This window comes from Carettochelys insculpta, chromosome 2, assembly GCF_033958435.1.
Source record: "Carettochelys insculpta isolate YL-2023 chromosome 2, ASM3395843v1, whole genome shotgun sequence".
NCBI classification, from domain to species: domain Eukaryota; kingdom Metazoa; phylum Chordata; order Testudines; family Carettochelyidae; genus Carettochelys; species Carettochelys insculpta.
The window spans coordinates 66,805,186-66,828,165 of record NC_134138.1 but is presented as its reverse complement, the minus strand read 5'-3'; the positions used below and the strand labels follow the sequence as shown (position 1 = coordinate 66,828,165).

General features: G+C 41.9%; 1 protein-coding gene across 2 annotated transcripts in view; it reads right to left on the bottom strand.

The window, feature by feature from the left end:
- Positions 1-22,980, bottom strand: part of ARFGEF1 (ARF guanine nucleotide exchange factor 1) — a 155,804-nt gene that overhangs the window by 55,117 nt on the left and 77,707 nt on the right. For both annotated transcript variants that reach the window (XR_012644410.1, XM_074987110.1), the window contains exons 10-18: positions 10,537-10,771; positions 8,102-8,201; positions 7,848-7,987; positions 7,633-7,741; positions 6,139-6,340; positions 4,517-4,628; positions 3,441-3,646; positions 3,269-3,353; positions 595-766 (exon numbers count right to left, since the gene is read on the bottom strand). Coding sequence is in view for 1 of the 2 variants with exons in the window: in XM_074987110.1 (XP_074843211.1) it covers positions 595-766; positions 3,269-3,353; positions 3,441-3,646; positions 4,517-4,628; positions 6,139-6,340; positions 7,633-7,741; positions 7,848-7,987; positions 8,102-8,201; positions 10,537-10,771 (1,361 nt within the window). In the remaining variant the exon portion in view is untranslated. The remainder of the gene's footprint in view (positions 1-594; positions 767-3,268; positions 3,354-3,440; positions 3,647-4,516; positions 4,629-6,138; positions 6,341-7,632; positions 7,742-7,847; positions 7,988-8,101; positions 8,202-10,536; positions 10,772-22,980) is intronic.

Here is a 22,980-nt window from a genome sequence, read left to right as displayed (position 1 = left end):
AATAGATAAGAATTTCTGGAAAAGGTGAAATAACTGAAGCTAAAAAGAGGATGACATGCAGAAGGGCTCTGCGTAGCTCAAAAGCTTGTCTCTCTTGCCAACTGAAGTTGGTCCAATAAAGTTATTACTTCACCCATCTTGTTTGACGAATAAGTAGGAAGTGAGAATAAGATTAAATATAAATATTAAATATAAAAGAGGTCAGGAATTTTTGCCCTCAGAGGCTCTCTATTTCACAAATACTAAATTCACAGAAAGTATGATTTAGTACAATATGTAAGAACCTGTAAAATTAAAACATAATGGGTTCAACTTTTTATAAGATACAAAAGAAGAAGAAAAAGAGGGAAATCCAATTTAATTCTATGAGAAATTACCTACTGCATCTTTTCCTGTATGTTTCACTTAGTATGCAAGTTTTTCAAGGTAAATACTTTTGTATAGCATGGCACTAAGAAGAAATAATTATTTATTACAACATTTAAAAAGAGGCTTCCAATTTACTACACCACACTCCTATCACCAAGAAATTATATTATGAAATAAAAGAGACAACATTTATTCTGTAACCACTGACATACTGCTGGTACTTACTTTGTTTACTGGATTTTGTGGGTATTGCTAATTCTTTTGTTTCCTTCATAGATATCTTCTTCCCTGCTATTTCATTATAGATAGCTGACAGATACTCCTCAGGAAGGTCCTTACTGTCATTGATACCTCTGTTCATCTTAATATACTGCTCCTTGGTCATTTTGTTTTTCACCTGGAAATCAAAAAGAAGCAAACAGCATGAATCATGGCGGCAAGGGGCCAAATTCAGGCATCTAAACAAGCACATAGATGCCTAAGCCCAAATAGCATTGACATTTTAAAATCCACATCTCAGGAGTTACCTAAGCCTCCATAGGGTCTAAACTTTTGCCAGCCAGCATTTTCAAAATGCTTAAGTGCTGCTGCCACTTCACAACAGATAAAGTGCTAGGACGGTTAGCTCATGCCAAATCCCTGGAGGCTACAAAGCAGAATTTTTAAACTAGGCTGGGGGAATTTTATCTTTCCAAGGTGGCCTGATCCTCTAGGTGTTTACTGAGCATGTCTATGGCCTGACACCCCTTAGACCCTGGAGCAAGAGAGCCAGATGCAGGCTACCAACAGGCAGAGGAGGTGCATAGCATATGCACAGAAGATAGCTGGGGACACAAGAAAATGTAGGATAAACAGGACAGAGAGAATTTCAGCTTCTGGTGGGCTGCCTAAGCAGATGGCTTGCAAGGTGTCCTCAGCTCCGAAAAAGGGTTCACCTCACAGGATCCCAAGCAGAGAGAGGTGCTAAATTCTGGGCAATCAGGCAGACATACCACCTCAGCCACAGATGGTATGTCTACACTGCAATTCAAAGAGCATGGCTGGCCTGGGCCAACAATCTGGGCACGAAGGTCTCAAGTTTAGAGGATGTTTAACTGAAGAGTAGACTTTTGGGCTCTGGGTGGAGTATGGGGGCTCTGGGACATTCCCATCTTGTAGCCTGAGCCTAAATGTATATAATGGAGTTAAAGAGCCCACAGCCTGAGTCAGAGGTGGGTGTTTAACTGTACAATAGATACACCTTTTAGGCCAGTGATTTTATACTTTTCTCTGGCAGACTCCTAAAACATTTCAAAACAGAGGCATGACTCCTTATGGAAATCTTAGAGAGTCTGCAACTCCCCCAGCAGCTCACAAACCACCATCTGAAAACTACTGCTTTAGACCCCTTTCCTTCTCACACCCCTTTCATGACTGAGCTTAAGCAGCTCCCCACATAGCTGGCTGGCATTTGAAAATCTGTTTCTTAAGCATTTTAATTAACCCCAGGCACTTAAAGGAACTTTTCAGCACAGAGCCCCGAAACTCAAAGCTGCAAATTCCATTGCATGGCAGGCTGCTAAAGGTGTAGGCATTGCTTTACGCAGCTAAGTGATGCCTAAATCTGCTTTGAAATCTGACCCAAAGCTCATCAAAATCATACTAGAATTCATGAACTCTAATGGAATCTATCCATTTTTCCAACAAAGTGCTAACTTTTTCTACTTGTTGAAAAATATTTGTCCTCTCAAAAAAAGCAATTCTCAGAGCTAGTACATAGACCAGCACAGACTCTTCCCATTTGTGCTCTACTCATGTACCATAATCCTGTTTTATTCTTAAAACACCTCAGGGGTAACAATTTTACTTAGCCATCTCTGAGATATACAACATATGTTGAAACTAAAGAAAATTTACAGAAGAATTCCACCAGTTCAGAGGAATCATTATCATCACCAGTCAGGAGCCCTACAGCAGATATGACTCCCAAAACTGGACTTGTTTTATTGCCAATTGAGCTAAGCATGTTTAAAGAAACTGAAACGGTTTAAAGAAGCCACCATGAAACAAGTTCTTCAACAGAAAACTACACTGACTCCAACAGGGACCAAATTTTACTTCACTGACCCAAATGATTTCATTTTTAACATCTCCCCAGCACAGACAAGACCCCCTTATTAATTATATCAAATGGTGAAAATTCTGTGGGCATTATACAATACTGATAAACATATGCTATGGATAAAGCCAAGATCCAGATTAGTGAAGCAGCATAAAAACCAAAAATTTTGGAACACAGGCTAAACTGTATTATCTAAGTATTTTTTCAAGGTTAAATCAGAGGTGGCACCAAATAATGTAATAATTTCAAATGTGGTGAGTATACATTTATAAACAAGCTGCACTGACTGGGGTCTTTTAATATAATTTTCTCATGTGGTGATGCTATGCAAATCTCTTTCAGTCTTCAAATTGGATGGAATCAGGGCATATTTATGCTAGAACACTAATTAATATCTGCAAAAATTCTGGCTTTGATTGTAAAACAGCTAGTAAGGAGAGCGGTATAACATAAAAACTGGTGGATGTAACTCAATTCAATTAAAGCTAAGGAAGTAAGATCTCACTAGAGGAATGGCCTGACAAACTGAAAATTTCAGCAGCAAAAGAAATAAAGGTGTGTGTGTTTAGGTGTGTGTGCGCGTGCGCACACATGCGTTAGTGTTAGTTATTCAGAAGAATAAGGATTAGTTAGCACATTAGAATAGAGTAGAGCAAAAAAATATTGCAAATATATTACTGTAAAATTTAAATGTTCTCATGTTAGAAATTCTGTGGCATGTACCTAGTCATTTAAAGTACAAATGTTGTTCACAAAAAAAAACCTTGGCCTATGAGAAAGTTCTTGATAGCAACATACCTGTGGGCTATGAAGATCTGTTGTTAACATGATAATTGAGTAAGCCAAAACATATGCAGTGTCTGCACTAGCAAAAAGGGTTTGCCTGAAAAAAACAACGAAGACACATATTACTAATTCTAACTCATTACTCTGTTTCACAAAAGCATTAGAGAAACAAAGTACTGCTTACCCTTGATTGCATTCCAAGTATCTAGCAGCAAATTTCTCCATTAGTCGATCAATTTTCTGAGCCTCTCCTGGAAGACGGAATCCCTCTAAAAACATGCGAAGAGCTGAGACAAAATCCTTTCCTGAAAAGTCATGTTGGTCCACATATGCATACATAACTTCTTTGTTAAATTTATCATTGTCTCCCAGGAACTCTCCAACCTGCGTCTAAAAATAAGAAAGAAGAGGAATAGTGCCAAAATAAAACACAGCAGTTATGTCCAGTACACAAACACTGCCACAGTGTATTTAAAGTCTCTCATTTATAACATTAGGAATCTTTTCCTGTACCCAACAGGCAATGTCTATGTTTAAGATACTGCTACTTTTCCTGGCTTCTGTTTGACTAAGTCAACCCAGCACAATGGTCTGCACCGATACTAAATAGATCAAATCAAAGGAAAGATCTTCCTACTTAATCCTACAGAGCTACTAGAGGCAGGGAAGGGAAAGATAGGCTAGCAGACAATGAGAACTAGAGTGACAGACTGGCTACATTCATTCACAGCAAATATTCTGTTCACATGCAAACAAAGCAATTATTTAAAAAATATTTTAAGTGTTTCTCCACTGGTCTCTAAATGGAAAAATTTTATTTTAGCCACACACATCAGAACAGTGCCCCCGGTATGCTCTCTTCTGTCTACCTTTTTTCTCGTTTATTCTGTTCATGAACCATTTTGCTCCACTCCATGTGGTGCATGCATGCATGCAATAGGCAACAGCAGCAGCTTATTGAAAGGCCCTGTGTGATAAACCAGCTACACTTGTCACTTCCCTGTTCTTCCCCACACTGTTTCTTTAAGGAAGGGAGTAGTAACTGGGCACGCAGTACTCTCTGACCCCTATATTCTTGGATCCAAAGTCCAACAGGCTGCACAAGATGCAAAAGTGAGGAACCCTCTTCCCTACTCCTCTGTATAGGCACAGTACACTCTAGAGTATTCTAGCCCTATGCAATTCACAATTAACGTAAACAAGTTAGCAATGTAAGCAAAAATATTAAACAAGATAAAATGACCAGAGCAGTTTCCTTACCGAGTCTAATCTTTCCTCTTGATGCAAGAATTGGGCGATATCTTCAGGACTAGTGCCGAGCATTCCTTGTTCTTGCAGGTACTGTATTCCTCTCTTTGGTTTCTTATTAAATCTGCATAACCAATGTTAATATGGTATTACTGTATGAAATCTCCCTCTCTCTCTCTCACACACACAATCTTACAAAGATAAATAAGGCAGTCAACTTACTGAAATCATAGGTAACATCAAAATACATTTTTTTTATTTGCTAGTCAAAGTTATTTTAGTTTTCTTCCTCTGCTAAACTGGCCACAGTGTACACAAAGGAGGGACAGGCCTTTGCCTTTCTGCAAAAATTGAAGAGGTTAGGATTTAATATCTGTCTTCAACTATTCATCATGGGATGCCTTTTAATCCACAACCACTTTCTCTTGCTAAAGATGGTTTCAGCACATTTAAGCCCTCAGATCATTGAGAAACACAAATACTCTTCCTCCTCTTTAACAAATGGAACATTAAGTTAGGGTAATATTGTCTACACAAGTCCAGAATGCTGCAGATTTGAACTGGCTGGAACTGAAATGTCTGTTCTACATAAATTCCAAATAAAGAAAATTCTGAAATGAAATAATGTAATTTTCCACAGAATGGAAATTTCAAAAATTAGTTAAAATGTCAATACACTTCATTTTGATCTTTTCTAAATGCACGTAAGCTCCTGGAGTTGACCGGAAGACAAAGCATCTGTCAGGCAGGCTGCCCTGGGAGCACCTGAGCCTCAGAAAAAGCAACAATTTTCTGGAAAATAAAATTAAATTTTTCTTTGACAATTTTTAATTTTATGGAAAGTGATTTTTTTCTTAGAAAATTATTATACCGTAAAATTCCTAACCATTTCTAGTGAATGTCTTAATTATTCTCCAGTTCACATTAGAAGTGGGGAATGAAATAACAGACACATTTTCTTTGAAAGAACTACAGTAAACTCTTTCATATCTGGCATTCTATTATCCAGAACATTCAAAAAACTGGCATTTTATCCATAAGTAAATTTTAGTTATCTTTTCCTTAAGTAGAGTATAGTGAAAGTAAATACAAAAAGTATAAGTTTACACTGTACAATAATACTGTTGGTAAATAAAGTACTCTGTATACATTTTTATTTCTTCATATCTAATCTTGTTTTTCTTCAGTGTTATGCATTCCTAAGCATATCTCTTTAGTATCCAGAATATTTGATTATCTGGCAACCTCCCAGTCCCAGAGCTACTGGGTATGAAAGAGTTTACTGTAATATGTAGACTTTTATCAAATCAGGCATTAAAAAAATTAAGTCACTTCTTCTGACTGGCCTACGTATCATATGAATCTGACACACTTTTAGCCAAGTCTAGATCCCCTGCTCTTACGTGGTAAAGGCAAACTTAATTCTCTTTGAGGAGACTGGCTAACACACACAGTGTTGTTGGAAGCCTCCAAATGGACTAGCATCTATCACTCAACCATCCGAGAAACATCTGCTACATCCAGAAGTTTTAGGAACATGGAAGGACTGAGGAAAGAGGAGCGTGAAAAAAGGAGATAGCTCAAAGTTCTAAGCCTGAGAATCTCTCATTCTATAGGTGACAAAACATACTTACAAATCTATTCCTTGTTCTATTATTTCCTTTTGTTGCTTTAGGACCTCAAACTGCTCTGGGTTGTCAGTGCCAGACATCTGTGTGCTGTAACTGCCAATTCCTGATGAAGCTGTTGAGTCCAGGGAATTTAAGCTTCCATATCTGTTAATTGTCTCTGGATGTTTGGTTTCATTGCTTTCCTGCTCTGTGGGTTTCTCTTGACCTATAAAGTTCATACAAAGGAAATGACATCTTGTTTTCAAAAAGTTAAACATACTATAAGAACTACAACATCCTAGTTAAGAAAATAAATTAAGGTTTATAAAGTTACTACAGATATGTTTCCTCAATGATCCTTCTACTGGTACTTAATAGAAATCCATTTGTAGGGTACATCAAAACCTTTTCACAGTAAAAAATGTATTTTAAAATTAAGTTTTACATTAGAAGTGTTGTTTCCTCTACCGATGGCAGTTAACTGTGCCAAAAACAGTGACATGGATGGTAGATAGTAGTCTTCGTACAAAAAATCCTGAACCCTAATCCCAATTATCTCCCCTATAATTTCCAGATAGGATTCCCCTCTTTGGCCTGGAACAAGTCATAATGAACAATATTTTCAAAATTTGTATTTAGACTACCTGGTTTTTAGAGGTGCCAAGCAACTAGTATTCCCACTGACTTCAATGGGAGCCCTGCATGGTCAGCATCACCAGCAATCAGACATTAGATGCCAGTCTTTATATACTCAGATGGAAAATTCTGGCCTTCACCTCTCAGAATCTCTGTTATTGCATACACCAAATGAAAATAAATAATATTAAAAATAACAAGTGTAGTTTATGGTTATTATTTCATCATCGGTGGTTTGAAAGTTATTACGGGGCTTTATGTTAGACATCTAAAAAGCAGTCTCTCACCTGATTTAGTATTAATCAAATTAACTTGAAGCCCAATATTTTAGAAGAGGAGAAAATGAAAGCCTCAGCTCAGAGTAAATTTTATCTAAAACAGCCACACAGAATAGTTTTTTTTCTTCCTAATTTTAAGTGAGTAATATAAGAGAATTAAGTAGCTTCTGATGTTTACGTAATCCAGGAATTTAAATAATACAAAAATGGTGAGATTTAGAAGAATGTTTTTCCCCCTCAAAGTTTCATAAGGAATTTATGAAATGGGACATGTTGTACACTTGTTTGTACAGCTTCTGGTATTAATACAACAAATAATGTTTAAGCAATGCAAGCTTACTAGACCTTTGTGGACAAGGAGGACAAATTATGTTTAGTTTTCTTAAGTGCTTATACAACTGGAAACTTTTTCAAAAAGCCTATATTAGAAACATCAGAGTTTGTGTGTTTTTGTGAATATTAGGTGTAACTACCAAACACCTGGCCAGCATCAAACACCAGACAGATCAGGTTATCTAGTTATTTGAGTAACTACAGCAATGCTCCTGAGAAGCACGTCTCCACTCAGTAAGTGTAAAAGAATAAATATTACAAAACATCTTACCAAGAGTTGTCTGAGAGTTGGGGTTAACATATTGATCCTTACTCCATTCCACCATACACTTCAAGATTGATACTAAACATTCCAGTCCTTTCTTTCGCAAACTTAACTCCTGCAAGAGATAGAACATGTTAGTGTAATGAAAAGAACATTTAAAATATTTTATATACATCATTCCTACAAACCTGTAACTTTATCACACTTGCCACAATACCTACCTGAATATTAGTCATGCCAAGTTCTTGACTGCCCCTTCCTTGAGCAATTTTTGATAGGTCATTAACCAGTCTTTCAAAAATATTTGCTGCATTTAAGTCACAGTCATAGTTTACATAAATATCCACTACGCTCTGGGCATCTGTAACAATGAAATGAAATGTTGATAAACTCAGGTACAAACAGAAATAAGAACTACACTCTGGGCATCTGCAAATATACAACTACAAAATCAGAACCAAGAGGTTGTTAGTACCTGCACATATCCTTGTCAGTGTTTGTATAACCATCCATTTATGATCAAACGAGCTAGTAGATGTTTCCAAGATATATAGGAAAATTTCTTTGAAGAAAACCTAGCAAATAATGTAGGAAGAGAAAAAGCCTTCTATTAAATTTCAACCACATGTAGTTCTTATAAACAATTTTTTTCAATTACACCTTTGGACTCTGAATGCTAACATTTGCATCATGCAATACTGAATGCACACAGATAATATGAGAGGTAGTCTCTTGGGTTGGAAAACATTTTAGTTCACGATTAATAGGCTTTACGGTCGGCAGGACTTTAAAAAAATCACTACACATATAAATGTACAGCTCTTTCCAGAGCTAATTATAGATTCATCAAGTGTAATCCCAAAAGGGACCACTCTGATCCTTCACTCTAACCGTCCATACAGCACAGGCCATAGAATTTACCAAAAAATAATTCCTAGATCCTATCTTTTATTAAAAGCATCTATTCAAATCCCAGAAGGCCAGATGCTGGGTGTACTGTGGGACAAGCTAACCCAAGAGAAAATACCCTTGTACAGCACAAAAGCTAATTTTTTGTTTTAAAGATCCATTTTCTGTAACAGACTTGCAGATCTCTTTGGGCTTGAGTGGAAGTAAGACTTCGTATGAGAGAGATGGCACAAGATGGAGTGCAAGGATGAGTCGATGGTACAACATGATGGTTTAAAAGTAATATAAGTCTGCCAACATTCAGTTGAAGGGGGATGTAGGCATATGGGAGATAGATATGTTCTACAATCCCAGATTACTGATGTTGAATATTTGGCCAGAACACTTTCTTTACCTTTCGCTTCCGGGGTAGTGGCATGGACTATCACATCTCTATTCCATCAATCTGGATGCCAGCTTTTTCCCCAGAATCACACCTTCAGCTTTCCCTCACCCAAACTCTAACTGCATAGCAACTCTCTTCTTCTTGCAGAGATCCATAATGGGGAGTAACCAACTAATACAGCCTGGCTGCAGCACTGAGCACACTCGGTAACCAAATGGGGCAGAGTATTAGTGAAAGGGCTGAGCTGTCATATGACGGACATACTGATGGCAAAGTATGCTCAAGAATGGAAAACAGTCACAAAGACTCAGAACATGAGGACCAGCAGCTGCTCAAATTACTTGTGTGTCAACAGAACGCTTGATTTATGCCATCTCATAAAATAAAAGCTATCGTGCTGCTTTCCACTTCCGAAATGTCACCTCTCTATCCACTGGCAGGTGTTAGGATCAGACTATTTTTGTGTAAAAACATGCATTTATTTGGGGACAAACAGCAACAGTGTTCTGTAAACAACTCTGATAAACAATTTTAGAAGTAAGACTCAACCAGATGTGTAGTGCAGAGCTCTTTAGACTATATATATAAATAACCCAGATCAGTACAGCTCTCTAGCTATTACCCCCAATAAAGAGAGGTCACTGGAAAGTACGGAGAGCTCAACAAACATTAGTAGCCAGACCAAAGACTACCTCCTTTCTGAAGTTGATTTTAAACTGTAAAAGCATTATTCAGGGCACAACAGGAAGAGTTGTAAAAATCAAACATATCCCTTCTTACTGAGACAGCTTGTTTTAACATTTACAGAATCTTTCAAATACAATACCCACTGTGATTCTATATTTCACAGAATCTATACAGAGCAGAACATAAAAGATTAAAATTTTCTCAGAATGCATCCTTATTTGTTCTGTATTAGCACATATCCATGCTCTCATAGCAGTGGTTCTCAAACTTGATTGCAAAGCAATGCAACCCCTTTCTGACAACAAAAATTACTGCACGACCCCAGGAGTGGGGGACAGAAGCCTGAGCCTAACCTGGATGGAGAGGGGAGAGGGGCACAACCAAAGCCCAAGGCTCCAGTCCTGGGCAGGGGCCCGTAATTTGAGCTCTGCCATCAAGGACTAAAGCCTTTAGGCTTCAGCTTTGTCCCATGAGATGGGTCACGGACTTTGGCTCTGACCGTAAACAGCAGGGCTTGGGCTTCAGCCCCATTCTATAGCAAGCTTAAAACAGCCCCAGCAAGCACATTAAAAGGTGGTCGCAACTCAAAGTTTGAGCACCGGCGTGCTAGGCAGTCTGGTAACAGGTGAATGAAATTTTAAGGGCATTATCAGTAACAGCTAAGATTTTATGAGTCATAGCTCCTATGTCAGGTGAGGGAGTGGGGGGAGAGCTCTTAAGGAGTGGCAGGGGAAGTAGGGGGTAGAAAGAGTCATACATTCTCACGTTAGGGAGCTGAGACTCCATGGATAGAGAAACTTGGTGAACTGTATTTTTAGAAAAATTCAGTGTTTCCACAAGTAGAAAGCACACTCAGCTACATGAATACAGACAACATTACAATTAAAAAGAAAACAGTTTTCTGAGTCACTGGAAATTGTATAAATTACCTCAATCTGCATCTTTAGGTGTGTCTTGAAGTTTGAGAGAAGTGTAAGGAATATGGACAGTGAAAGCTCAAAAACTTCCGGAACAGATGAAACTCCATTCTTGGACAATGCAACACAAAGATACTGCTTAATAGCATTTATAAACATCTCATTTGTCCTGAAGATAGGTCCTGCATTCTGCAGAATGGACAGAAGCAACTGCAATGAAAGAATCTTTGATCGCAGTTCATGAGACCTAGAATGAAATAATATATATCAGGTATGAACAAATTTGTTGCCACAAGTGTAAAACACGCTTTTGGAAAGTTTTAATGAGTCACACTATTTTATGTTTTAAGTAGTTGAAATAACATGGAATCACAGAATACTAGAACTGGAAGGGACCTTGACAGGTCATCGAGTCCAGTCCCCTGCACTCATGGCAGGACCTAGCACCATCTAGATTAGCCCAGACACGTGTTCATCTAACCTGCTCTTAAATATCTCCAATGATGGAGATTTAGCAACCTCTGTAGGTAATTTATTACAGTGCTTTGACTCAAGCCTCCTTTGTTGCACCTTTGCTTCTTGTCTTACCCTCAGAGGCTAAGGAGAATAATTCTTCCTCTCTCCTTCTGAAAACCACCTTTTAAGTACTTGAACGCTGTTACAATGCCCCCTCCCCGCAGTCTTCTCTTTTCCAAACTGAACAAACCTAATTCTTTGAATTGTCCCTCATAGGTCATGTTTTCTAGAGCTTTAATAATTTTCATTGCTCTACTCTGAACCTTCTCCAACGTGGTGCCTAGAATTGGACACAATACTCCAGCTGAGGCCTAACCAGCAAGCACTCATTATGACCTTCCAGCATTACTGTGAACCACTGATAACTACTCTCTGAGACCGTTTGCCCAACCAGGTAAACACCCACCTGACTGTAGCTCCAGGCACAATGTATTTCCACAATTTATTGACAAGTCAGGCTAATGTTTAAAAACACTTTTGTTAAAGAAGGTAGAAAAAGAGGTGATCTTTGTGACAGACAACTATTTGGCACCACTGATTTAGACAAAAGCATGTTTAAACTGAACCCACAGCAGCACTTTGCAGATCTTCACCTCCCCCTGCCACCTGTACACACCCACCCACTCAATCCCTCCCTCTCCTGAATAGCTAGACTGGTCTGAATAGGTGATGGTAAGAAATAGTCTCTAATCACGTGGAAGATGATAGCAACGAAGGGTCCTGTGGCACCTTATAGACTAACAGAAAAGTTTTGAGCATGAGCTTTCGTGAGCACAGACTCACTTCATCAGATGCTGGTCTTGGAAATCTGCAGGGCCAGGTATAAATAAGCCAGAGCAAGGGTGGGGATAACAAGGTTAGCTCAGTCAACAAGTGCTTGCTGGGTACTCTGGCTCGGTGAGCGTTTGTACTCCAGGAGTGCAGCGCGCTTCTTTTCAATGACTGGAATCATCTCATCGGAGTTAGCTTCGAACCAGTTGTTCGTGTTTCTAGCTCTTCTTCCAAACACTGACAAGGCCGTGTTGTAAACTGTATCCCTCAGATGTTGCCATTTGGATGTCACATCAGCGCCCCTGGGGCCGCTGCGCAGATTTTCCTGGAGGGTCTCTCTGAACTTTTCAGCTTTTTCGGAGTTTGCCGTCTTTCTGGCGTCAACGCGGAGCCTTCCAGCAGGTTTAGAGTGGTACAGCTTCTTGGGTCTCAGCTTGAGCTTGGAGCAAACTAGCGAGTGATCTGTATCACAGTCAGCACTATGACAGCTGCATGTCAGAAGGACGTTTCTGAGGTTATTATGCCTAGTGATGACCACGTCTAGTTGACGCCAGTGCTTTGAGCGTGTCTCCACAACACTCTGTGCTGTGGCTTCGTTTGGAAGAATGTGTTTGTGACGCACAGATTGTGGTATGTGCACAGTTCAAGGAGATGCTGTCCATTGTCATTTATTTTTCCCACACCGAAGTGTCCTAAGCAGGAAGGCCATGAGGCCCAATCAGCTTCAACTCTTGCATTGAAGTCACCCAAGATGTACAGTTGCTCACGAGCAGGTATTTGCGCTACAGCAGCACTAAGCACATCACAGAACTTGTGTTTTACTTCTGGTGTGGCGTACAGGGTTGGGGCATAAGCGCTGATCAGGTGGACGGGACCGGCGCAAGTTTGAAGCATGATCCAAAGAAGTCTTTCTGATCTGCCCATGACTAATTCCACCATTTGTAGAAGGGTGTTTCTGACAGCAAAGCCAACACCATGCTCTCTGGGTTCTTCTTGGGCTTTACCCTGCCAGAAAAAGGTGTAGTCCTTTTCCTTTAGAGATCCCGAATCCGCGAGGCGCGTCTCTTGCAGTGCAGTGATATCAACTCGGAGCCTCTTCAGTTCCTCATTGATGACAGCGGTCTTTCGGGTGTCACTGATGGCCTGAAGATCTTCAGTCAAGCCGGTCAGCATGGTCCGCACATTCCAGCAAGCAAGCTTAAATTGTTGATGTTTCTCATTTCTTGTTGATTTTCTTATTGGTTTGCCTGGTGCCCAAATTTCAGTCACTTGTCAGGTTCAGGAACCTTAAGCCTCACGCACCCAGAAAGTCAGGTGAACTCTGGCGGGACAGTACCCTATTGGCTGGGGGCTGCCCACCTTGAGGCGGGTGGTGACTGTCCAGTGAGATGCGAGGATCTCTCCCACCGTCGAAGGCAACCCCTGGCGCTCGTTCTCTACGCCAATCGAGAAAGAGCTTATAACCGGTATCTCTTGCCTCCCGTGTTGATGCAACGCTCTTCAGCGATGCTGGAGTACCTCTCCGGGCGTGAGCCTGGGCACTTATTATGGAGACTCTGGGCTGCCCAGACACCAGTGTCCCCCTCTCGGCTTTACTGATATAGTCCAAAGGAGAGGATAACCTCCATGTCTGGTACCAGCTCAGCTGCAGGAGTTGCTGGGACAGTGCCAGAAGTTGACACCAAACCGCCTTCGGACTCCACTCCGGATTTTCTGTCAGGCTTTACTCCCTTAGCCTTTTCTCCTTCCCAGGATAACCCACAAGGCAGTGGAGTGTGGAGAATGTGGTTAAGGATCCCAATGCTTCATACCTCCCTGTCAACACAAGTCACCATAGCTCCCTGTGGAGCAATGACCTCATATCCCTAGGACCCTCCTCCCCACCTTTCATGCTCCCCCCCAGCTACCATCACCATAGGACCCTCCCCAACCCACTACCCCCATCTGCTCCCATGTCCACCCTCCTCACTGCACTGGCCCCTCTCCCTCCAGCTGCTCTCAGTGCCCCCAGGTCCACCTTCCCCCATCACTCTTCAGAGACTCCTTTTCCTGATAGTGCTGCCTTGCAGGGCACAGGTGGAACACCCTACCTGAAAAGGACAAACAAACACAGGGCTCCTCCCTCAGCGAACTCCCAGAGGCGAACTCCCTTCCCTGTTAGCTGCTGCTCCTGTTCGCTGCTCACGGTGTTCGTCGAGAGCCCCCTTTTTATAGAGAGAACTGCTAGCTGGTTAGGCCTGGCTCAAAGCCTTGCCTCCAGTCTAATCAGCCCTTGAAGGCTCATCTGGCAGGAAACTCCCACCAAGCCAGAGTACCAGCAAGCACTCAGAGCGGCCAGAAGAACAGTACAGCAGACAGCCAGGCGCTGTGCCAACAACCACTGGCTCCAGCTATGCAGCAGCATCCAGACCTGTGCTGACTTTGGTAATCTCAGAGGAATGTACGAGGGTATGAAGAAGGCATTAGGACCCACCCAGAACAAGATGGCACCTCCGAAATCCAAATCTGGTGAAGTCATTGCTGACAAAGCCAAACAGATGGAGCACTGGGTTGAGCACTACTTCAAGCTGTACTCACGCAAGAGCGTTGTGGTTGATGCAGCCCTCGATGCCGTCGAGCTCCTACCAGTAATGGACGAACTGGATCAGGAACCAACTGTGGATGAACTGAAGAGAGCCATCAACAGCACTGCAGCAGGAAAGGCCCCTGGCCAGGATGGTATACCACCAGAGGTAATCAAGTGTGCTGCGGACACACTCCTGGAACCCCTACATGAGCTACTGTGCCTGTGCTGGAAAGAGGGTGAGGTTCCCCAGGATATGCGCGACGCTAACATTGGAATAAGAACAAAGGAGACAGAAGCAACTGCAACAACTACCGTGGAATCTCCCTCCTAAGTGTCACTGGTAAACTGTTTGCTCACGTCATCCTTGGCAGACTCCAGAAGATTGCTGAGAGGGTGTACCCCGAATCGCAGGGCGGATTCTGCGCAGGGAGATCTACCGTTGACATGGTCTACTCTCTAAGGCAGCTGCAGGAGAAGTGCAGGGAGCAGAGGAAGCCACTCCACATAGCCTTCATCGACCTGACCAAGGCCTTCAACTTGGTCAGCAGGGATGGTCTGTTCAAACTGCTCCACAAGATAGGCTGTCCTCCACGGTTACTCAAGATGATCCAGTTGTTCCACGAAGACATGAGAGGAACCATCCAATATGACGGCACATTATCGGATGCTTTCAGAATCAGGAGTGGCATCAAACAAGGATGCGTGCTTACTCCGACATTGTTCGGGATCTTTTTCGCACTCCTCCTGAAGCATGCCTTTGGATCTTCAACAGAGGGCATCTTGCTGCACACAAGATCTGACGGGAAACTCTTTAATCTTGCAAGGCTGAAAACTAAGTCTAAGGTGCGGGAAGTCCTCGTCAGAGACATGCTGTTCGCAGACGATGCTGCTGTAGTGTCTCACACAGAAGACCAGCTTCAAAAACTGCTGGATCAGTTCTCCAAAGCATGTAAGGACTTTGGGCTTACCATCAGCCTAAAGAAGACAAACGTACTCAGTCAGGGTGTTGCTGAATCCCCATCAATCAGCATTGACAACTATACGTTAGAGGTCATTCACGAGTTCGTTTACCTCGGGTCCACCATCACTGACACCTGTCGTTGGACACTGAGCTAAATAGGAGGATCGGAAAAGCGGCCACAACTCTGTCCAGACTCAGCAAGAGAGTGTGGAACAACAACAAGCTGTACACTCACACCAAAATGCAAGTCTACAGAGCCTGCATCCTCAGCACCCTCCTTTATGGCAGCGAGACTTGGACCCTGTATGCCCGCCAGGAAGAGAGGCTGAACGTCTTCCACTTGCACTGCCTCAGGCGCATCCTTGGAATATCATGGAAGGACAGAGTGACCAACACTGCCGTCCTCGAGCAAGCTGGAATGCCAACCATGCACACCCTCCTCAGGCAGCATCGGCTCCGCTGGCTTGGCCACATCCACAGGATGAATGATGGAAGGATTCCAAAAGACATCCTGAATGGTGAGCCAGACTCTGGCAAAAGACCTCCCGGATGCCCCCAGTTGCGCTACAAAGATGTCTGCAAGAGAGACCTCAGAGAGGTAGACATCGAGCTGGACAACTGGGAAGAACTAGCAGACGACAGCAGCAGATGGAGGCAGGGGTTACACAAGGGCCTTCAGAAGGGCGAGATGAGGATCAGACAGCTAGCAGAGGAGAAGCGAGCGCACAGAAAGCACACTAAGGACTTGCCAGACACCCACCACAACTGCAAGAGATGCAGCAAGGACTGTCACTCTCACGTGGGTCTTCACAGTCACAGTAGATGCTGTAAATGAAGTCCTAAATTGAAACTATAAAGGGCGCGATCCATAGTCTACGTAGACTGAAGGATGCCTACTACTACTCAGTCAGCGATGGTAAGGCTTACTACCAGCAGTTGATCTGGAGGTGTGAACACCAAGGGAGGGGAAGCTGCTTCTGTATTTAGCCAGCCATTCGCAGTCTTTGTTTAAGCCTGAGCTGAGGGCTTCGAATTTGCAGATGGATTGTAGCTCAGAAATTTCTCTTTGGAGTCTGGTCCTGAAATTTCTTTGCTGTAGGATAGCTACTTTTAAGTCTGCTACTGTGTGGCCTGGGAGATTGAAGTGCTCTCCTACGGGTTTTTGTATATTGCCATTTCTGATACCTGATTTGTGTGTGTTTATTCTTTTACGTAGAGACTGTCCAGTTTGTCCGATGTATATAGCAGAGGGGCATTGCTGGCACATGATGGCATAAATTATATTGGTAGATGTGCAGCTGAATGAACCCACGATGGTGTGGCTGATCTGGTTAGGTCCTGTAACAGTGTCGCTGGTGTAGATACGTGGGCAGAGCTGGCAACGAGATTTGTTGCATGGATGGGTCCCTGAGTTAGAGTGACTGTGATGCGGTGTACAGTTGCTGGTTAGGATTTGCTTCAGGTTGTTTGTGGGCAAGCACTGGTCTGCCTCCCAAGGCCTGTGAAAGTGGGGGATCATTGTCCAGGACGGGTTGTAAATCCCTGATGATGCGCTGTAGAGGTTTTAGCTGAGGACTGTAGGTGATGGCTAGTGGTGTTCTGTTGGTTTCTCTCTTGGGCTTGTCCTGTAGTAAGAGGCTTCGTGGCACACGTCTGGCTCTGTTGATCTGTTTTTGCACTTCCTCAGGTGGGTATTGCAGTTTCAAGAATGCTTGGTAGAGATCCTGCAGGTGTTTGTCTCTGTCGGAGTGGTTGGAGCAAATGTGGTTATATCTTAGTGCTTGGCTGTAGACAATGGATCGTGTGGTGCGTCTGGGATGGAAGCTGGAGGCATGAAGGTAGGCGTAGCAGTCAGTGGGTTTACAGTACAGGGTGGTATTGATGTGGCCATCGTGTATTAGCACTGTGGTGTCCAGGAAGTGGATCTCCTGTGTGGACTGTTCCAGGATGAGGCTGATGTTTGGGTGAAAGTTGTTGAAGTCCCGGTGGAATTCCTCCAGAGTCTCCTTCCCATGGGTCCAGATGATGAAGATGTCATCAATGTAGCGTAAGCAGAGATGGGGTGTTAGTGGACGAGAGCTTAGGAAGCGCTGTTCTATTTATATCTGGCCCTGCAGATTTCCAAGACCAGCATCTGATGAAGTGAGTTTGTGCTCACGAAAGCTCATGCTCAAAACTTTTCTGTTAGTCTATAAGGTGCCACAGGACCCTTCGTTGCTGTTACAGATCCAGACTAACACGGCTACCCCTCCGATACTTGACACCGTGGAAGATGATGTGGCCTGGGAGGATGGTTTTCTTCTCCCAGGAATGGGGACACACAACATTTACAGAGTCCATGCTCCTCCAGCACGTTAAACTGAATAAGGGACCACAGACAGCTACTATATTGACAGATCTATTTGGGATTTTTTTTCACACCACTTGACAACTCGCTTTTCTTTACATACATAAATGACACACATATAGTTGGAGATCCTGTCATCAGTGCACCATTTGCTCTACTTAAGAGCAGACAAACTAAATGGCACACTAAGCAAAAGTGCTGCAATAGGGAAGAGGAGAGTGTGATCATCATACCTGCCTTACATACTAAGATAGAAGAACATTTCTGTAGCTCAAACTACACCACCCTCACTGCATAGAAGCCCCAAAACTAACAAGCAACTACAAAGTCAAGTAGCAGCCACACCTTTTCAAAACAAATTGAAAAGGTACAATACAATATAATCCTCTGGAAAGTAAAGATGAAAGGCATAAAAGAAAAACAAATGGAGTTGTTGAAATACTGCATGCATTAACTCGCATAACTTCTTAGGACCATTTCTATCAGGTGCAGAATGCAGACTCTCAGAGCACACAAAGTAATGAAGTCCACCACAGATCTCTGCTATAACCACAGGAAAAATCAATTTGAGAACGATGCTCTCCAATAGAGTGAACAAAAGAACTTTTGGTTACTGCAATAATAATGCAGAGAGAAAACTGTTCCATGATCACAAGTTTGGCCATTAGTTTAAACTTCTGAACTTTAGCAAAAATCACTGCAGGAAGCATCTAACCCCATTATACCCAATCACATTTAACTGTTTTTAAAGTAGTATTTTCTTAGGAGTAAAGAACAACTGTTTCTCACCTCTCTGGTAAATCATAAAATGGTTTACCTGACAAGTGAGAATGAGTTGTTCTTTACTCCTTTTGACTACTGAAAAGACAAAATTTGAGCCCTGACCAACAACATACAATGATGGGGATGTACCTGCTGTTTCCAGTGTTAAGCAACAAACTGCAATAAAGGTAGGAAAAAAAGTCAAAACTACTCTCATTTGGGATTTGGACTTGGATCCAGGCAAATAAAACTGACTTCTGTCAATAGTCACCCTAAAGTCCTGACTGCTGTGGTAATTACATTCTGGTAACTGTCTTGGGAACTAATGCTGTACATAGAGGAAGCATGTGGTATTAAAACTTGAGGTAAATGTCAGATAATTTTGATTAACAAGAGAACATTGATTTTTTTTTATTTTTTTTTTTTTTAGGTGGGGTGCAGTAGGGTGGGGAGGAATCAAGTGAGAGAATATTTGCACCATTACGGGTAACGTAATCCGGGACATTTCTGGACTGCAGCATGCCTTTTTCTTACGTTTATCTGTCTTTTTCTTATTTCTGAACGTCTTAGAGAATGAATCAACAAGTGGCTTTTATGGTGAGCAAGAACATGGTTGTGGAAGTATGGCTTATACTGAGGAAATATTTGTTAGTTGCCATTTGTCAGTTATGAAGTACTAGAAAGAAAAGCCCACATAGTACTGGAGCTAGGAGGTATGCAAGATATGGTACAGAGAGTTCTATCTGTCAAACATCCGAGATCTGTAGCACCTCTAATTTTGTTAAATTCTGCAAAGCACTCCCTTTGAGAAAGACTGGTGTTACAACATGGCTCCACAGCACTTTACAGTCACCAGTCAGTTGCACATAGAGCCAATCTTTGTTTCCTATGTGTTTCCAAGCCAACTGAATCTGAGAAGTCGAGTTACTGTTACTAGCTTTGGCACTCAAAGGCATACTCCCAGCCTCTTTTATCATCATATATATTATTTCTGCTGCTTCCATCCATCTGTCTGGGCAAGGTTCTACCCATCTCTCTTGGTTCAAAGTAAAGGAGTGACAATCACAAATTTTATTATGTCAAAATTTTATCATTTCAAAAATGTGCCTCAACTCTCCTGTCCGACACCCAGTGGCTTTTACAGGGGACTCACATAAGACAAATATTACCTAACAGGAATTCTTGGAGGCAAATCACAGCTCCTCTGGAAGATATTAAGCCAAGATTATACATTACATAAATAAAGCATACATCCATTTCAATATACATTTAGGCCACAGAGCTTGTGATTTAAAAATCTGGTTCTTTTTTCTGGGAATCAGTAGGGCCAACAGCAACCGCAGTCCCCAGTGCAAGATGAGATGAGGGAGTGGCTCCATGCCCCTAGAAGGGGCAGAGCCAAGAGCCAAAGGGGCAGGCCTAGGACAGTCAGCCCTCAGCACCAGTGGAATCACTCTGTGCTGCCCCTCAAGCCACACAGAGCAGCACAGCAGCAGCAGTTCACAGAGGCCTAGAGCTCCATCCGCCAGTGCTGCCGAAGTCGTTGCATCAGCAGACAGAGCTCTGGTCATCTTTGAAATGACAGAACCCAAGGAAACTTTCCACTTTGTTCCCTCCATTGGTGAGCGTGCTGGGAATTGAGAAAGATACTCTAGTCTTATGGAATTGCCTACTCATTTTCACTCACTGTGGACCTGCACATAAAAGGAGTTTAATTAAAAGACAGTCTCTTCGCAAAATGCTTGATTTTTATATTACCTTCCATGAGAAAATATCAAGTTACTTTACAACTACACCCACAATCCTGTAGCTTGCTGACCGCAGTGGAATTCCAAGAGTTATAGATGGGCAGATCCATAGTATAAGCTTAAGGACCCAGGTCAAAAGAATTAAACATTAGAACATCCCTGTGACAAAACGAGTTATCTCCATTTCATTCTGCAGGCAAAGATGACAGTGTCAAATGACTTGCCTAAGGTCATACAGTAAATCTGTGGCAGAGCCAGAAAGAGAACCAGATCTTGATTCCCAGTCTTGTGTGCATTTACTCACAAAGCTTCCTCTGCAAAATCTATGCTGATTTACATGAAGACTTATTTCACAATAAACATGTTTTCAGTTATTTTAGTTGTTTCTTCCTATGTTGTTTCTCTTTGTTTTAAACATTACTGGATTTTTCTTTAGCTATTTGCATGTCTGTTCTCAGTCTTGCTTTTTCACTACCTGATTTTTCAAAAAAAATTTTTTTTTTTTACTTTTGAATTTTCTAAATTGGTTTTCTGTACACTGCTCAGCATTTATATTTAAAATGTTACAGTTATCTTATTCACTACTCCCATCCACTAAAAACATGTTTGAAATGGCTGACAATCCTTCAACACGTCAGAATCAGAGATCAGTTCTAGGCATTACTCCAAATGCAGGACATCTTTGAATGCCTTGGCAGCTGTTTCTTTTTGTCCCAAATGTTATTTCCTTCAATTTACTCTATGCAGAGAGCTTAATTGGTCCTTATTTGCATGTCAAGGACTCTATGGATTCAAAGGATGGATTCCAAGTACCTCAGCAGCTAATGCTGCCCTCCAGGAGTAGGTTAACCCACTATTGCCTTTAGTAAACCCATACCCTAATTTCTTAATTTCAATCAAAACAAAAAAGCAGTCCAGTAGCACTTTAAAGACTAACAAAATAATTTGTTAGGTGATGAGCTTTCGTGGGACAGACCCACTTCTCCAGATCACAGCCATACCAGATCATTCTTTAAAGTGCTACTGGACTGCTTTTTTGTTTTGATAGTATATAGACTAGCACAGCTTCCTCTCTGTTACTATTCTTAATTTCAGACTGTTTAACAAAAATCATACATCAGAATTTAAGTTTTCTTTCTGGCATGTTTGAAGGCCAATTCCCTGGGTAACCAAAACCCAAATGCAGTTCTCAACTGACAGTACTCGTTCTTTTACTTTACATCTCTAAAGTATTTATATTTCTGTATTTACAACTCTGTGGTAAATAATCATGGCTTATTTAATTCTTTTGAATGCTGCTGGTGGAGTGTCTTCACCTACAGAAGTGGGACAACTGCTGGATTAGCACATATGAAGAGCTGCTTCTGATCAGTTACTAACGCAACAAGTGGATTTACAATGAATTTGGAAATTGCTCCTTTACTTCTGTCGATTGCTTTGACAGCCTGAAAGAAATCTTTTATTGAAGAAATAAACAGCTCTAAGTGGCAAGGTTGTTTTTATTTTTTAGAAAATAGATTCCTTTATTTTCATGAAAAAGATGTACCTTCAAGATTCTGTCAAGATCTTCAAAGCTCCTATAGCCATGAGTATATAAAGGTTCATATTTTGGATTAAGATGCAAACATTTCTCAGCTCAGGCCCATGCAAATTCACATCTGAGAGCAACAGGTAATTTACCGTTGACTTCAGAAGCTTTTGATATATTTCAACTTTCAGGAACATATACAAAAAGCGAATCTGAAGCCAATACAGGTTGAACTTCTCTACTTCGGCACTCTCTTGTCCAGCAACAACCATAATCCAACGTTTTTAGTTGGCAGGACAGCCACTTATCTTGGGTGTGGCCAAATTTCCTGCGGTCCCATAAAGTTTATTTACTGTGCCCAGTTCTGGCTCTCTGTGTTCTGTGCTGTTATTTAGCTGTAACTTACAATTAAATGTCTTAAGAGCCCAGTAAGCAGTGGCAACGCATTCCAATGCTTCACCACCCTCCTCGTGAAGTAGTTTTTCCTAATGTCTAACCTACACCTCTTCCTCTTCAACTTCAGACCATTACTCCTTGTTCTGCCATCTGACACCACTGAGAACAGTTTCTCACCCTCCTCTTTAGAGCTCCCCTTCAGGAAGCTGAATCACCCCTAAGTCTTCTCTTCTGTAAACTAAACAAGCCCAAATCCCTCCGCCTATCCTCATAGATCTTGTGCTCCAGACCCTTAATCATTTTTGTTGCCCTCTGCTGAATTTGCTCCAGCAAATCCACATCCTTTTTATACTGGGGGGCCCAAAACTGGACACAATGTTCCAGATGTGGCCTCACCAGTGCTGAATAGAGGGGAATAACTACTTCTCTAGATCTGCTCAAAATGCTCCTCCTAATGCACCCTAGTATGCTGTTAGCCTTCTTGGCTACAAGGGCACACTGTTTATTCATATCCAGCCTTTCATCCACCATAATCCCTAGGTCCCTTTCCATCGTACTGCTGCTGAGCCAGTCGGTTCCTAGCCTGTAACAATGCTTGGGATTCTTCCGCCCCAGGTGCAGGACTCTACACTTCTCCTTGTTGAACTGCAACAGATTTCTTTTGGCCCAGTCCTCCAATTTATCCAGGTCACTCTGGATTTTCTCTCCACCCTCCAACGTACCTACCTCTCCCCCTAATTTTGTGTCATCCGCAAACTTGCTGAGGGTGCAATCCAGTCCCTGATCATTAATAAAGATGTTGAAGAACACCAGCCCCAGAACCAAGCCTTGCAGCACTCTACTTGAAACTGGTCGCCATAT